Source organism: Hermetia illucens, chromosome 6 (assembly GCF_905115235.1).
Source record: "Hermetia illucens chromosome 6, iHerIll2.2.curated.20191125, whole genome shotgun sequence".
Taxonomy (NCBI): Eukaryota; Metazoa; Arthropoda; class Insecta; order Diptera; family Stratiomyidae; genus Hermetia; species Hermetia illucens.
In genome coordinates, this window is record NC_051854.1 from 77,641,950 (window position 1) to 77,660,323 (window position 18,374).

General features: G+C 40.2%; 1 protein-coding gene across 1 annotated transcript in view; it reads right to left on the bottom strand.

Moving 5' to 3' along the window:
• Positions 1–264: 264 nt before the first annotated feature.
• LOC119660327 (pair-rule protein odd-paired) overlaps positions 265–18,374 on the bottom strand; it is a 128,841-nt gene continuing 110,731 nt past the window's right edge. The window contains exons 2-3 of the mRNA XM_038068805.1: positions 5,546–5,715; positions 265–1,786 (exon numbers count right to left, since the gene is read on the bottom strand). Of these exons, the coding sequence (XP_037924733.1) occupies positions 1,247–1,786; positions 5,546–5,715 (710 nt within the window). The 3' untranslated portion in view covers positions 265–1,246. The remainder of the gene's footprint in view (positions 1,787–5,545; positions 5,716–18,374) is intronic.

The window sequence follows — 18,374 nt, forward strand, 5'->3', positions numbered from 1 at the left end:
CCTTTATCCAGTTCGTCATAAAAAAGTGAAAAAAGCGACCTTAGGAAAGTTTTCACTCGACCTCCGACTCCACACGGGATGACCCCCTTAACAGATAATCTTGTAATAAGCACTCAACTGTTGACGGGTTTCTACAATCCAAATCTTTGAAATTGAAAAAGAAGCAACTCTCTGTTATCAAAGGAGTGGAACATGAAACAATATTGTAGATAATTTCATCAAATAAATGAGAACTCAGGCATTTCCATTTTCAGTATAATTTTTATTTCCATTATCACACTTAATTTCTGTGTTTTTATTTTATATTTATCTCTATACATAGTTTTTTACAAATAATAATTATACAAGTAATTACAGTACATAAGCTGTGTAAATATATAAAGAACTTTGTTTTTCTTTTAAAATAAATTAAATAATATTCACTTTTTTATTTTCGCTATTTTACGATTATTTTCAGTTTCTTCTAACATTTTACATTTCGCAGTTTAATTTTCGCAATCTATACACATTATTTAGCAAAAGTATCTGCCAAACTAATAAACTACATTCAAAACAAACCGACACAGTGGAAAATTGAAGGACAGGCAGTTTATACAGAGTTTTCTCCACAATTCTCGTTGAAATTTGTTTTGAATTTCAGAAGTTTCTAATTTTTAGATAATAGTATAAATCTTCGTATGCGTATTTTTACAAGTATACATTTACATTTGTTCTGCAGGATATCTTTTGTTTACCTAGCGTTTGTAACAACTATTCGAGTTCTTTCTTGTTAAGTATCTTTTTCGCCACAGTTTCAGATATTCGGTAGTATCTTGTGAAGTTTCACGTGAGAGAATGAGTCAAGCACAGGCACAATTTGGCTATGTTAAACGTTGGATGGTGTGATAAGCGCTGAAGGTGGAAATGATAGTGGATAGTGGAATATGCCATTGGAAAGGATTACTTGCTATTTCGCGTTATTTATTTTAATACTCCGGAAGGAAAGCTACATATTTCGATAGTTTGAAGTAAACTGATTAAAATAGATTGTTAGATTTGGCGGTAAATAAATATATACATAGATCAATAGATGTCTAGAAGCAGCGACTTCAGATTGACAAGGAACGACTTACACGCAGTTATACTCATTTTCCTACTGAATCAGATACTATTCAGTTCAAAACCATAATATTAATAACAGGTTAGTTTCAACAAGCTACGAAATTGCAATTAATTTAACAAAGAAAACCTAAACTAAAGCCTAACTTCAATACGCCGTTGCAGCGCCGTGATGCATCAAATGATGGTGATGCCCGAAATGATTCAGGTGGTGATTCATTGAATCACCTGCAGGCGGGGCTGCTGTATGATACCATTCCGAGCTGGGGTGATGCTGCGACGGATGATAAAGTAAGTGATGATTATGATGACCGGTCACTAACATTGTAGTCGTGTTTGTTGTTGTACTTCCAGGGGATACTGCAGCGGACGGGACACCGGAAGATGACGGGTGATGCGCGGATGCTGAGAGTGAGGGTGGACCGAGTGGTGGTGGCAGGTATGAAGTGGGTGCAACTAATAGTGAGGGTGACTTTGAACTACTACCAAGTGTATGATGCGCGCCGTGATGGTGATGATGACCCGATTCGGATTTTATTGAGAGTGGGGATGATTTCATTCCTTCGCTGGTCAGTCGACTATTGGGGGGTGTTTGTGCACCGCCTGTAACTATACTCGATGAACTTGACTCCTCACCGTCGCTATCGTAAGCGTGGGATGGTGATTTCTCATCCAGACTGCCGTGAACCTGTGAAAGAAAGGAAATTTCAATGTTAAAGGATATCTTAAATCTGGACTTGTTTTAAAAGTTTGTGTTGAAATTGAATGAATGAAGTTTAAACATCATGTAAAGTCAAATATTGAAATGTTGATGGTAAATTAATCAACAATTCAAAATAACGATAGTTCGGTTAGCTGGCCAAATTCAGCCAAAAGTGGTCAAAGAGTAATATAGATCCCAGGGCGAAACGTGGATTGGTACCCACGATGGATCATAAAACCTGGGAAAAGCTTGCTGAACCAACACCAACAGCTTTACTACCAAACACTATCTCCTGGTTCTCCAGGTTGGGGGATGGGTAGGGCTGACAACCCTACACGGAAAACAACTTGTTACGAAGCCACAACAGGAGCATCGGACTGGTCGGATAACACAACGAAGAACCCGGCAATGACAAAGGAATAATGATTTGCGCATTTTCTTAATGAACGTACGCAGTCTGCACAGAGATGGAGCTGCCAAGCAGCTAGCCCAGACCCTGTCCCAATATATGGCTGATGTAACAGCGTTTGCAGGAGATGCGTTGGACAGGGACCGGTTTCTTGGAGAAGAGTAACTAGACCATATATTATAGTGGTCATTCAGTAAACCATGTGCTCGGAGTAGGCTTCTTAATCAGCCAAAAAATGAAACCTGCTGTTATCGGCTTTGAAAACATAAGCGAACGGCTATACACTCTGCGCTTGCAAGTTTAGAAATATAAGCCTCATTAACGTTCACGCCCCCACAGAGGAGACTGTAGAGTCGGAGAAGGATACCTTCTACGAGGCAGTAGAACGAACCCTCGAAGCCTGTCCCAGATATGATATCAAAATCATACTTGGGGATTTTAACAGCCAAGTAGGGAAGGTGCCCGTATTCAGGCGATACGTTCGCTTACACCAAAATACAAATGATAATGGACTGCGGATTATTCAATTAGCAGGGTCACACGAAATGATTGTTGGAAGTACCTGGTTTGCGCGGAAAGCGGTCCACAAACATACATGGGCCTCTCCAGAAGGGATCACTTTCAACCAAATTGACCACGTGTTGATCGAACGCCGCCACCTCTCAGCCTTGATGAATGTTAAAACATACAGGGGGGCCAATATAGACTCGGATGACTATCTCGTTGGCATACTATAATAACACCACCCAGAAACTCCTCTGACAATCAGGTGAGAGTAAACACTGAAGCCATCCAACACAACCCTCCGCAACACCTATAAGAGGGAAATGGATGCCGCAGTAACAAATGATCTTCACAATCACCCGAAGAACGTTATCATAAATACGGCCACAAACATACTTGGCCGGCCGCAAAAAGGATGGAAACGGCTTGACGATGAATGTCAGCTGGTAACAGAACGGAAGAATGCCGCATACCGAGTAATGTTACATTCTCCAAGACGCGCAGAGACTTATCGCAAACTCCGGCGAACGGAGAAGTGACTTCACCGACGGAAAAAGGAAAGGAGAGAACCAATAGGTCTGCAAATTCGAAAAGTACAGGGAGCAACCGCACCAGGCACAGAAGGCGGAAGTTTTACCAACAAATCAGCAGGATAAATCCTTACACACCTCGATGTTCATCCGGCCGGGACAAAGAGGGAAATCTGATTTCCGACAGATGGGGCATATTGCAGCGATGGGTTGAGTACTTTGATAAACTACTGAACAACCATTGGCGCATACCAAAGAGGCCTCACTCCAGGCAAATCAGTAACAGAGAGAACTCTGTGGCAAGCGATGCAAAACTGTTGCAATATGGACATCAGTTGCACCATCTTTTCATTGACTTTAAAGCCGCCTATGGTAGCATAGCCAGGGTATGGCCAGGCCATGGGCGAATTCGATATCCCGACGAAATTGATGAGACTGACTAGGCTGACCCTGACCAATGTGCGAGGCCAGATAAAAGCAGCAGGTTCACTCCCGAGATCATTCAACATCAACAACGGCCTAAGACAAGGGGATGACTTATCATGCGTCCTCTTTAACCTGGCCCTGGAGAAAGTGATCCATGATGCTGAGGTAAATGCGAGGGGTACGGTTCTGCTGACAATGGTGACGATGTCAATATCATGGGAAAAACGACCCGAGACGTACAAACTGCCTTCATCTAGACCGAGCAGGCGGCGATTGGGGCGAGGTCTTGGGCGGCACATCAATGAAGGCAAGGCAAAATATATGGTGGTAACGTCAGCACCAAAAACCAGCCAACCAACAACGTCAAACCGCACTGGTCAAACGGGAAGAATAAAGATAGGAGACTACAACTTTGAGACCATTGATAATTTCTCTTATCTAAGGTCGAAAATCATAACCGATAACAGGTACGACGATGAAATCCGCGTATGGTTGTTGTCAGCCAACAGAGCCTATTTCAGCTGACAAAAACTGTTTAGCTCGAAGCGTGTTACCAACGTCAACGCTCTTACTGTACAAGACAATGATTTTCCCAGTTCTCATCGATTCGTCGCAGATTTGAGTTCTTAGCAAGAAAAATTACGAACTCTTGTCCGCGTTCGAGATAAGAATCTTCCGAAAAATGTTTGGCTCTCTACATGAGGATGGACGATGCCGTAGTCTACATAATGACGAAATCTATGAGCGATATCATGACCGTATGGTTGTGGATAAAATCCGGCCCAGTAGGTTACGGGGGGGCGGGTCACTTAATCCGTATGGATAAGGATGATCCAGCCCGGAAAGTCTATAAGGGCAATATCTATGGTAGAAAGGGAGGATGAGGCAGACCCTGCCTGAGATGGAACGTTGGCATAGATTAGAACACTGGACAGCTTTTAGAGAAATTGAATTGGTGGACCTGGGCGGAAAACGGGGATGTCTGGAGTTCCTTACTAAGGCAGATCTAGACCGGATACCGGTTGTTGCACCGTTGATGATGATACACGATACCCTAAAATTGATTGAAGTGTCTAAATGTTCTTCACTTTGGATCAGAGTTGATACAGACTTTTAGTATATGGTCTGATACTTTTGGTGTGAGTTTGCTTTTGGAGCTTGTAACTGCTTAAATATCGCCGACTTATTCAAGTCATCGAGTAATGGAAGTAACCGCCGTCCATATATCTTCAGTTCAGAGATTATTTTAATCCATATAATGCCGTTTCTGACCATCGTCCATAGCACACAACTGCAGCAGTGTCTTGCTCTTAGATGAACACAGGAGGAGGGTGGCCCTATCTAACAAGGTCAATCCCCAGAGGGCATGCCATGTTTATGGTCCAAAATGCTAAAACCCAGAGAAGAATAGGAAAATAGAACGAATGGCCTTAAAAAAATTGGGAGTGAATAGGTTTAGTCGATAAATATATTAGAAACGTGATTCAAGTTGATGACAATTTTTTGGGCTCCTAAATCCTTTTGCTATAAGGGTTTTTGGGGGCTTTTGCAGATCAAGAAATATTAAGACCAAGGGTTTTATTTTTCATAAGCACAGAGGGTCGTAACACTAGACTGGTGCTCTACATTCCCGAGGCTCTTTTGCGATACTTTATGTATTCATCGTTGGAGATGGTCGTGATCCTTTTTGAGAAAGATTTTAAACTAGGTGGTGTCAAGATATCAGTCCGGCTCACAGTCCGTTGCGACTTTCAAGCGTCAATATAGCAATAATTTCAATCAAACTCCAGCCGACAATATATGACTTAAAAAGGAGGGGGAGGGGGACATTGAAGATAACCTGAAAAGCGTACAAATAAAGTATCCCAAACTTACCTTCATATGTTTCCTCAGGGACGACGGATGAGTGTAAGATTTGTCACAGCCATTCACTCGACAGTTATAAGGTTTATCTGAAGTGTGCACATGTGAATGTTTCTTTCGATCAGAGGAATTCGCAAATCGTCGATCACAACCTTCATGTTCACATTTGAATGGTTTTTCACCTGAAAATATATAAAAAATCGAAAAGGGTTTTGTTAGACTAAAATGAAATATGACTTATGACCTTGCCTACGTCAAAGACTCTAAATTTTACTGTCTTTTACAACTAACTCCATTCTCTGTAAAGTTAAAACTATCAAATGCATTGTTTTCGGATTCCTATTCTTTGACTTTTTTACTTTGCCATGAATCAATTGTGTTGAAAACTCTCAATGTCAGTCAATTTGAATTTTTATGATTTTATTGATGCTAATGTTAATTCCACACCATTTTTATGATTTTTCAGCGACATGTTGTTACTATTTTATTGAGGGACAATCAAAGACCGTGTCATTTCAGCGGGAACCCTCCCAAGTCATGGCTTTAAATGTGTTTGGCACATTTAGGACCTCGACTACCATTCAAATGTGCATTCTATCTGAGATCATAAATCATCTATCTTAGGTCGTCTTTCTGGCTTGTATTGTACAGAAGATGCCTGGATAGTGGCCTTTTGTTTCGCACAAGGTCTAGCAGGGAACAGGAGATAGGAAATAAATTTAACAAAGGCGCAAATTTATACGTGCTGCATTCTAAGATTAGAAGCATTGTTGGGTTTTGGAAATTTTTTAAAAGTGATTTAAGATAATTTTTAGTTGGAATGCGTACATATTTGATGTTTTTTTTTTGGAATTTTCAGGAAGTCTGGGTTTTTTAGGGAAATATCGATTTTCTCAATGGAAGGCTTGGAAGGTATGATAGGCACATGGAAAAGAGAAAAACAGGGCTTGTGATTTTATAATTTAAGGATATACACGTGAGTTGATTTTATTGGTATGTATGTCGTAGGCTCTTTGAATTTCCGCGGTGATACCACCATCAAAATAAGGTTTGATGAAGGTGAATATGAGCAAATCATAAGGTCTTTTTATATTCTGTTTGGATTGGAAGAAACCGGATTTGGAGAAACAATTTTATTCACACCACAAAGATGCGTTTTAAAGGGATTCCTTACGACGAAGTTTGGAGAATGCTTTGTCTAGCCTGCTTGCAGTATTTGTTGCAATCCTAAATCATAAGAAACTTTGTAGAATTCAATTTGGAAAATTTCCAAAGTTTGAAATGAAAAAAACGAAATGAATTTTGAAAGGTTTGCTGAAGAACTGAGAAAGCATCTACCAGTAGGATTAAAATCTGTGTCTAACCTGTGTTTTTAATGAATAGTCGAGTGAGAGTTTTTCCCAGTTCGGGACTGGATTTATCTTTTTAAATGATAGTTGACCTACCTAATGAGGTATTCACATTTAAACGCCTTTGTGGTCGGGAGAAAGATTTGAAAATTGGGATTTATAGTCACAGAACATAATATCTAAGTTTCGCAAGTTTTATTCAGATTTTTCCAAACCAAATTCAGAATTTTTCAAAGTAATTTCATTTCATTTTCAAATTGACTTCAAACTTTCCCAAATCAATTTCAGAATTTTCCATTTCAAATTCCGACTTTTTTCAATATTTTCCTATGAAGTTTTATATAAACTTTTACCACTGGATAAGGAGCCAGGATGCATTGAAAAAGATCTGAGCGGACCATCAACTTTCTATCATTATTTGTTTTAAGGGATCAGGGTATTTGGTCTGGGATGAAATGTAGTCACATCAATTTTTGCTATTTTTTCATGACCTCCAGATATAAACTCCAGTACCTGTGACTTGAATTAATTCCGCCGTTTCATGTAGAACCCCATTTATGTCAACTGACAATCAAGGGGACTTCCCAAGTTTTAAGAAATTTAAATTGTGGTGTTGCTAATTACTTTTAGACGTTTAATCGGAGCACGCCAGAAATCTCTGTTTTCATTTCTTACTTAATTATCTAATTAGGATTTGACGTAGGCTCAAAAGGCGGCCACAATTTCAGGATTGAATCCGAAAAGTGCATTTTCAAAAAGTATGAATTGGCTAATGGTGTACGAGAAGACGGCATTGGATCAGTATATTCCCAAACCGAATAGAATGTTGCATTAAACCAAATCGTGATAGAAAATTGATGGAGAGCTCAGATTTCAAAGAATCCTAGCTTCATCATTAATAGTTTTGCATATACACAGAAAATGCATTGCCAGCGCAAGAACGGTACGTACAATCTGGGTCCTGGGCGAAGAATCCAACCAATATTCACCGTCTAAAAGCTCTCTTTGCTGTATTTTGGTCTAATTGATCACGAACAATGCCAAACCTAGAATATATGGAGCTACTCCAGAACTGGTTAAAGTTGTCGGGTAATGTGTCCCATATGACTTAGAGTCACCTTTTTACTGGACCATAACAAATCACCCACAACAAAGATAATGCACTAATTCAAGCAGACTTGGTTGGGCAACATTGTGGTATCCACTTTTCAACCCTGGATTTTCACTATGTGGCTGTCACTTGAACTGACCGTTAGCAGCACTATGCTGACTTTTCCGACTGGTAGCCGCATTCAGTGTGGAAAAACGGAATCGGAAGATTTTTAATAGTAGTTTTGATTTACATTACAGATTTTTTCAAGATAATAAGAAGTTCAAATTTTAATTTTGTATAAGATAAGATAAAAGCCATGAACAGATCCTAAAAATATAGGCATGTTGGTAGATAAGGGCACGCTCTAGTAAAAGTGGCTCAAAGGTATCTGATGTGACATATGCTTAGTCCATGAGTCTTGGAAAGTTTTTGTAATTTTCTATATCTTCCTTAGAAAATCTGTCAGTTTTCGGACACTTTCGACGGAGTATCAAGTAAACCGCACAAATAATTGACTCAAAAGTGCTGGCTAAATATTACTTAATGAAATAAAAAAAATGGATGTGTAAATGATTTTACCGATTGAAACTATTCCGCCTGTGCATCGCTGGCCTTAGTTTTTAATTTTTTTTGTTGAAGATGCTAGGAGTCCTCAGTTCGCACCCACTTGGCGACTTACTTTCTCTTTTGTAGTCCACGGACTCCTCTTTCTTGGGTTAAATCGCCAAGTTTTCTAAAAAGGAAAGAAAAAGTTGACCGACGGTCCAGGGTAGAGGCAACTCATCAGACGCTGCCTCAACTCTGTCCGGGGAGCAATGTGACCGAAAGTAACGACAGATGGCAATAGCTAATGGGTACGAATTATATTCAAGTGAAATCCGTCATAAGTTCAGACCTAAACCAGGTCGAAGTGAATTTTTTTTGTTGAGGATGCCGGGAGTCCTTCGTCAGTCAACTCATTCTTTCCTTTTTAGAAAACTTGAGGATTTAACCCAAGAAAGAGGAGTCCGTGACTACAAAAGAGGAAGTAAGTTGCTTCCCAAGTGGCCCTGTCCGTCGCTAAGGGGGTGCGGACTCAGAAGTCCCAGCATCCTCAACAAAAAAAAAAAAATTCGTATAAACAGAAGACCAGATGCTTCTCGATGAAGCTTAAGTGTTCCAAGGCTGAATAAAATTATAAAAAAGTTGGCAAATACCATATTTCGGGATCAAACTAATTCCCACCTGAATGCGTTTCCTTCTGCACTTCGAGATAGGTTGGTTCAATGTTTTTAGTTTTAAATTGTCTTATTATGAATGCTTAGTTGCTATTATGCAAGGCAGAAATAATTTTGCCTAGATTTGTATTCCTTTCGTTGCGGTGGGGCAACTTGTGTGGAAGATATGCGAACAGTTTTTTTGTATGGCTTATGTCTTTGGTTACTTCTATATTTACCCCAGGTAAGTTGGTGTCTTTATTTCACGAGCGGTCTTTTAATATGTTATTCGGTCAATTTACACGGTAGCACACTTTGAGCAATTGACTCTGAATATTTCGGTTTTTCCATTTGGTTGGACTACCGTCTCTTTCTTAGTAAAAGTTGACTTTTGGCCGCTGGTATCTGGAACCTGGTGCTATGGAAGCATCTGTAAGTTTTATCGTTTTCCTCTGCCTCTATGGTGAATTGTGGGCTTCTGTTCTCCCTGTTGAGTTTTTCAAATATTCTGCCCTTTTTCTCTATGTTTCGCAAATGACATCACATCCTCCATACATCGTGCCGAGAATTTAGGAAACGCAATTACCTCTACGCAATTATTTCCTAAATTTTCTCTAGAAAGTGAGAGTTGGTTGGTTCGTTTCGAAGTGACGCTAGTTGGTTGCCAACTGCTACTATAGACTTTCAGACAAAAATATACGGAAAAAGGGTGTAACAGGCCCCCCCTTGAAGAACAGTCTTAGAACTAATTTTTTATAAACTTGATAATATCCGGGTTATTAAATTGACAAATTGTACCGATTTGGTTATAATTGGCACCCACTTCGTGTTTGCTTGTAAGGGTGATGAGTTACCTCAGCTCTAGATGAAAGTATCAGTCGTTTGTACCTTGTCAGAACTTGGATGTTTAGCCTTAAAAGAGGGGTCCGTCGTGAAGGAAGTTCCCAATCTGTCCGGTTGGTTATCAAGTGCTTATGGATTTAGGACTCTCATACTCTCTAAAGGGAATGGTTTAAACTTGCGGAAATCCAGGCGAGATATAATTGAAGTATTCGTTCTCATTATCCTTTCTGAATATTGAAAAATTACCGGTACATTTGTCATGATAATAGGAGCATAAACCATTTGGTGAGGGTCAATGTACATAACTAATAACCGTACCAAAAGTTGCCAAGGTTATGCTATTTTTCTCAAAATATTGACTTAGATATTACATTGGGAGCCATCGTCTACATAAATAACATACAGTTTCAGCAGAAAGGCGGACGTTTAAATTCGCTAAGGATAAAGCTATTTTGAAGAGTAACGTGAAATTCCTTGGAGTCCTGTAAGGAGCTGAAATATGTTTCAGCAAAACCGTTAATGATAGCACTTAAGTGTGGTTGATGCGCTATGAGCCATTCAGGAGTAAACCCCTACCAATTGATTCCTCTGAGAATTTGAAGTCGCAACGCGGTGTATTTCGGAGGGGTTGTATACTGTCACCGATACTTTTTCTTTTCTTTATAAGCAACCCGCATCATACTAGTTTGGTTGGAAGAGCCGGGGGTTTCAATGGACAATATCATCCTTCCTCAAACTCCTCGACTACCCTCATGACATCTGTCGGCTTTCTTCTGGAGCCGTGTACCTTTGCGAAATGACTCTGGATTTTAAGAAACAGATAATGAGGAAGCCGCAGGTCATTTCATGGGGATATCATGCAATAGAAAGTCAAATCAAGATAGTCTCAGAAGAGTTTGAACTTTCCAGAAAGCCCTATAGAAATTCGAATAACAGTGTTAGAAATCAGTAGAGAAAATGTAGCCGTGCTTACTCCACTATGCCTCCCAAATGTCTTCGGTTGATTTCTTTTTCAAACCCAGGTTTCTATTATATTATGTTATGTTGCAGTTGAAAGTAAAATGCATTCGATTTGGAGAAATTTCGGAATAGTTTCAAATTGGATTTCAAAAATAGATTTGATCTAAAGATCCAACACCTTCTATTCTTCTTTTAGTATCAGAATTATTTATTGATTAAGTTAGTAATAAGGGCAGTAAATAGATAATCCAGTTGCACAATACCTTTGCAGGGAGGAGAAAGTAGGGAGCGTGTCCTAGCTTTAAATCTAGTATTAGGAAAGGTGTCTTAGGATGTAAGCTGCAAATCATTATAACAACGACATAGTATTGAAATTAGGATTTGGGGGTAGCTCCCTTACGGATACGTTCATGATGTTTATGTCTCGTGTATTATCAGAGGCTTCCTGATACTAGTAGGTTATCTAAGCACATACTTAGCAATCCATCAGAATAATGTTTAAATAGGGCATGCCATCGAAAAATGTTTTGTCGCTAGCAAGGGAAGATTGTGGAAGATGGCGAAAAAATAGAAGGGAATGAGAATTTGCAAACCAAGGATAGATAACTACAAATAAATCTTAAAATAGTAGAGTCAACGAAGTCATCAAACTTGATGAAGATAGGACCATCTTGGAAGATCAGAAAATTTTGAAATTTTCATTCAAAGTGACCTCGACACTGATCAAAAATACATTTCGAGGTATTTTTCTTGATTTTACAGAGGAAAACTAAACTTGAAAATGAGCAAAGTCAGCCTTTGTTTAAAGATGCAAACTGTCATCCCAGCTACAAGTTCCATACGAATTCTGAATCATTGTGATAAACAGAACTGACAGGCTAAAGAGTAGTAGTGGTGCTAAGCCATTGACGGCATATTAAGGCAATTAGAATGTTATCTTAGTTGATAGTTGCCAAGGTTAATTAAGGCTAATAAAATTGACGTTTCTAAAGTTAAATTTAAAGGATTGCGCGGAACAACTCGACTGATTTATATCATCCAATTCGGGAGTTGGGTGAGGAGCATAAATTCTGGTCTACTGGGATCAGCAAGGGGGACATCACGTCCGGGTAGGTGGATAGGGAACGGGAGGAAGTATAATTAGAAGAGAGTGGAGGGTTAGGATGGTTAAGCTAGTTGAACATGGGAAAGTTGGAATCACTGCAAGTATTTCTTGTCCAGATAATCAAGAGTCAATAAAATGACCCACATTGGGCGCTCAAAAATCAAACCAAAAATTGGTAATTAAAAAAAAACGGAGTACTTTTAAGGCGAAACAATCTTGGAGTTAGAATATGATAGTTAACAGAAAAAGTCAAGCATCAATGATTTTTTGCTTATTAGTGAGCCTTGTTTTTGAGCATCTTGGGATATCAACCTTCTTACGATAAATGACCGCAGCCTGTCTATTTATTGAAAAAGCTGGTTCAAAATTTATACGGAAACTATTTGGGAATTATTGGTATTTTTAGACGCCGAATTTTGTTCAATCAGTACCAATATTAGCTTTTTAGATGGTAGATTGAAGGGTACTCAGTTCCTTAGACGTACTAGTTGTCTGGTGTTGTACAACAGTCTAAATATCTTGTGCTTTGAAAGATGGGTAGATATTTCACCCAAACATCTTATCCAATAAAATAGAAGGATTTAGACTTACGATTCATAATTCAACCCATCCACACAATACCATGCTAATTGTCGATAATTTCTGTCGTCATTAACTCCTCTATCATCCGATTTGATCATTTAATCAAATTCAAATGAGTGTCGCCATCGAAAAGAAGAAACTATCTATCCTGCAACTCAATATCTGATTGTACCTTTAGTGATTTGAATTTAAACGGCCGTAGATCCACACTCATAGCATATTTTCCTACAAATCTTTAGCGATAATCGTTGGACGACGTTAGTTTCAGATTTTTTTTCTGTCGTATTGGGCGCCAACGATAAATTTTGAACTTTGGATTTTTTTCTTTTATCTGCGGCATTGATCAGATCAATTCGAACACGGGACCCACCGAAGCTTCATCAAGAAAGAAGGGACACATTCTTTCTAAAACCTGAACGTGTGTCGTACAACGATTAACAAAGAACCAGCTTGTAATGATCATCATTTTTGGGGGCAGCAAAATAACAACTAGCCAAGCGCCAGATTGTGAGCTTGCGATTGTTATCAGAGAAGAAGGAGATAATGATTATTTTGGAAGAGTTAAAATTTGTCCAAATGGAGCCATAGTCCAGGCAATCCATAAATTCCGAAAAATAACAGATTGAAAGGTAAGATGGCCATTATCGTATGTAGAAGATCATGTTCTTTGGGTTTGGTATGACGCCAGGCACGCGTTTTTCTCCTATTTCGTCTATGGGGATGGGGTCCGATATTGTCAGGCTTTTGAGCCGACTGTTTTGGATCTTTGTAAAACTGCATCATGCAGCCAAAGCTCTTCTCCGAGAACGGCGAGATTCATAACTCAACTAATTAACATTCGATAGTATAATATAAATTCCGAATATGAATATCAAAATCCTCAAAATTTACTGATTTGAATGCTGAGATCACCTTCGTCGACGTTGCCTGTCCGGAGTGCTTTAATGCTTGAAGAATTGTTATTTGATTATGATACTAACCAGGATGACGACGGCATAAATCCTATCAGATTGTGATCCCATGTCATATCCATATTGTCTTTTCAGTTAATCAAATAAGAAAACACCGAAGAGAAAATAAAACGGTCAGACACATGTTTCTCGGCATTTCTACCTGTTTGGAAGTTTTTATTTCAAAAATTTATTCCTCGGAATTATTGTCTAGTCTTTTTTTCCGAGGCAGTCTCACAGAAAGATATTTTCTGCTTCGCCCTTCGTCATACATTCGAAACACATAACCGCTCTGGAAAAAAAGACAATTATTGATGTAAGGCATTTAAATTGATCACCTTTTTGGAGACCCAGCCATACCTTCAAAAAAGAATGTGACCGAATGCACATAATATAATTTAAAATTAGTCATAAATATATTTTAGTTTTATTCGGTTTTCAATCTCCCCCTCCTCTTCCCCGCGTGGAATTCACTGATCGTCCGCAACTTTCAAAATAGTGCCTACGGACGATTATGTGGGTCCCCGAAAGGTTCGTTGGATGGTCCAAGATTGTCTCTCTTTCAGCCCATGAGTAGCAGGATGATGGTCATTCGTAGTATCCGTTGGTGTTTGTTTGGCATCTCAGATGAAGAATGCGATCTGAAGAAATTTTATTGCCCTACATGAAATTGCATTGCCGTCTTGTAGGTTTTATAGCGAGTGTTCCTCTTACGATTCAGGCCAGGACACACAAAAGGAGACTTGAAGTTTCTTTCCTGTACAAGGTATGCATATTGTAATTTATGGTGATTTTTACTGCTGGCACCACTATTAATCAATATAATGAGAGTTAATGGAGATGTTTGTTTTGGGTTGATCCAATGGGGTTTGTCAAGGAACTTGAATGTTGTGTAAATGTTTCTTACTTTGAACGGATTGAGTAGTGCAACAGTTGCCGATATGTAGCATTTTGCATATTACTAGTGAATAGCTCTCATTTTCACGTGAAATACTTTTGTCTTCTTCAATATTTTCCAGGGTATGATCCGAGTTAATTAAATCCGGCGCCTTATCAATAAAGATTGCAGAACTGGTCCAAATTGCACACTGTGCAAAGAAATGAAGAGTGTCAACCATCGGAACATTGCAGGCACCAACTAAGATTACAAGAAAGCTCTCAATGCGAATCTTAGATGAAGTTGATAGCAATTAACCTTACCCAATGAGGGGTAGCGCTAAGCTTACTCCTTTATGCTCTCTTATTTACTTACGATCTCGAGAAAGACATTGGTGTGGTCATAATTACCAAACTATATCGGAACTACGAGCTGCTGAGCTGGAGACGTGTTCTGTTCTAAAAATTTGTAACGATATAAAGAGGAAAACCGGGGTCTATAATAGACCTGACCTATGTCCTATTTAGTAAGGAGATCTGTCGGACATGTTAACGTACATTATGCTCACTGTGACCATGTGGACATCTGGATCGAGATCAGAGAAGAATCGACCTCTTAAAAGAGCTGTCGGAGAAATCCAGGTTGGCTATTTGAATGACCGTTGAAGGATTTTAGAGTGGCCATATTTACCGCTAAACTAGTGGCTGATATATGTACCCTTGAATGATATGCCCATAGAAAATGTCACCTAGATTACCCAGTGGATCATAGAAACACGGAATGCCCATGGACCCAGAATGCAACTGCTCTCCAGTGGACACCCATTGGGAACTGCAGGCGCGACATGCCGACGCATATCTCAAGTAAGGCGATTTTACAGGAGGCTGAAAAGAGACCCCTGTAGCTGCTAGTATGGCATGGGTGAAGGTGATGCCTCTGCAGTGGAGTCTGATGTGTAAATCAGCACTAACGCTTTCCATTATAGAAGAAATTATGATTATCTGTTTTATCAATTTTGGCAATGACTTCTCCTTGCTTGTTACTGCGAAATATTCAGAGAAAGTAGAGGTGTCCACGATAGAGACAGCGAAACCTTTAAAGCGCTGACGGGAAAGAAGCGAGCTGATCCTGGCTTCTTTTCAAAATGGAAGTTGGAGAAACAAATGCTTGACGATAATGATTGACGTCAAAGTTAGATTTAGCTTTATAGGGTACCTAAACTGAATTTGCTAAAAGGCAGCAGATGATATCACTGCAATGCCAAGAATGTTGATGAGCCGGAACAGCGGAGGATTGCCAGTACTAAGAATAGTGCATCCATTCCACTATATGCACCTCTTGTGTTCGGGGAGACGCTTGCTCATTAGCAGAGACGAAAGCAGGAGGATCAGGAGGGCAGTCAAAGGGTAGTATAGGTCCCAGGGCGAAATGTGGATTGGTACCACGATGGAACATAAAACCTGGGAAACGCCTGCTCAACCAACACCACCAACTCTACTACCAAACCCTATCTCCATCTCCACGTGGTGATCTCTGGGAGTTCTTTCTTTATGAAAAACTGCAGACGGAGAAAGATAAAGGCGAGTCTCCTGCGCCTAAAAACGGGAGATAATGTACCAACTGGTCCTCCAGGTTGGGGGTTGGGTAGGGCCAAAATTACGAAGCCACAACAGGACAGGATAGATTTCAAAACAACGGACGCAGCGACAGCGGGTAAACGATTTGCGCATCTTTTCATGGGACGTGCGCTTCCTGTACCGACCGAATGCTGCCGAGGAGCTAGCTCAATATAAGGCTGATGTAGCGTTGCAAGAGATGCGATGGACATCGACCGGTTTCCTTGAGAAGAGCAACTAACCATATATTATAGTGGCCATCCAGTAAACCATGTGCTCGGAAAAGGTTTCTTAGTCAGCCCAAAAATGAAACTTGCTGTTATTGACTTTGAAAATATAAGCGAAAGGCTATGCACTCTCCGTTTGCGAGGCAAGTTTAGAAATATAAGCCTCATAAACTTTCACGACTCTACAGAGAAAACTGCAAAGTCGGAGAAGGATACCTTCCACGAGGCAGTAGAACGAATATTCAAGCCTGTCCCAGATACGATATCAAAATCATACTTGGGGATTTCAAGAGCCTAGTAGAGAAGGAGCTCTTGTTCAGGCGATACGCTACTGCAACACCTATAAAGGCAAAGTGGATGCCGCAATAACCGCAATTAACAGAGATCTTGAATATGAAGAATCAACAAATGAACTCAACAACCACCTGAAGAACGTTACCATTGATACGGCTGCAAAGATACTTGGCCCCCGCCCCAAAAAAAGTCGGCACTGCTGGTTTGACGTTGAATTTAAGCTAGCTACGGAACAGAAGAATACCGCATACCGCAATACCGCATACCGCAAAGAACACGGGCAGAGACTTATCACCAACTCCGTCGAGCGAAGTAGCGAGTTCACAGACGAAAAAAGGAAGCCTGGGGGAACCAACAAGTCTGTGAACTCTAAAAGTTCAGGGAGCGACCGTACCATGCGCGCAAGTTTTGCCAACAAGTTAGCAGGAAGAAGTCTCTGCTCATCCTGCAGAGGCAAAGAGGGAAATCTGATTTCTGACAGGATGGGCATATTGGAGCGATGGGTTGAGTACATTGTCCCGCCAATTGACGACGATGGACAAATATTGCCACCACCAAGTGTAGAAGAAACAGTCCGAGCAATTTATCGGCTTAAAAATCATAAGTCACCAGGAGCCGATGGAATTACAGCCGAATTGGTTAAATATGGAGGCGACCAATTATATCAAGTGGTTCATCAACTTATGCTTAAGGTGTGGGACAGCGAATCAATACCTGACGACTAGCAAGAGGCATTATATGTCTCATATATAAAAAGAGAGATATCATGCAGTGCAGGAATTATAGAGGTATCACGTTGTTGAGTACTATCTATAAGATATTCTCCTTTATCTGGCTAGGCTGGATAGCCCCATACGCCCAGAACATCATTGGTCCATACCAAAGAAGCTTCACTCCTGGCACATCAGCAACAGAGCAGATTTTCTCTTTGCGGCAAGCGATGGAAAAACTGGTGGAATATGGAGATCAGTTGCACCATCCTTTCATCGACTTTAAAGCCGTCTATTATAGTATAGCCAGGGTAAAAGCGTACACGGTCATGAGAGAATTCGGTATCCCGACGAAATTGATAAGACTGACTAGGCTGACCCTGACCAATGTGCGAGGCCAGATAAAAGTAGCAGGGTCACTCTGAAGACCATTTGACTTCAACAACGGTCTAAGACAAGGGGATGCTCTATCATGCGTCCTCTTTAACCTGGCTCTGGAGAAAGTGATCCGTGATGCTGATGTAAATGCGAGGAGTACGATCCTCTTTAAGTTCACCCAGCTACTGGCCTATGCTAACTATATCGACATCATGGGAAGTACGATCCGAGACGTACAAACTACCTTCATTCAGATCGAGCAGGCGCGATTGATGCGAGATCTTGGGCTGGACATCGATGAAGGCAAAACAAAATATATGGTGGCCATGTCAGCACCAAAAACCAACCAACCAACAACATAAAACCGCGCTGGTCAAGCGAGAAGAATAAAGATAGGAAACTACAACTTTGAGACCGTTGATAATTTCCTCTATCTAGGGTTGAAAATCGCAACCGATAACAGCTACGACGATCGGCGCACGCGCCAGACAGCTTTAAGGGATATCGAATTGGTGGACCTCGGCGCAAAGCCGGGATGTCTGAGCGCCAAAATGCGGTGAGTCCTGGAAGGGTCGGTGGACATTAATAAACAACAACCACAATATTACAAATTTGCTCAGATGAGATGTTGTTTGCTAAATACAGTATCTACATTGTTTTT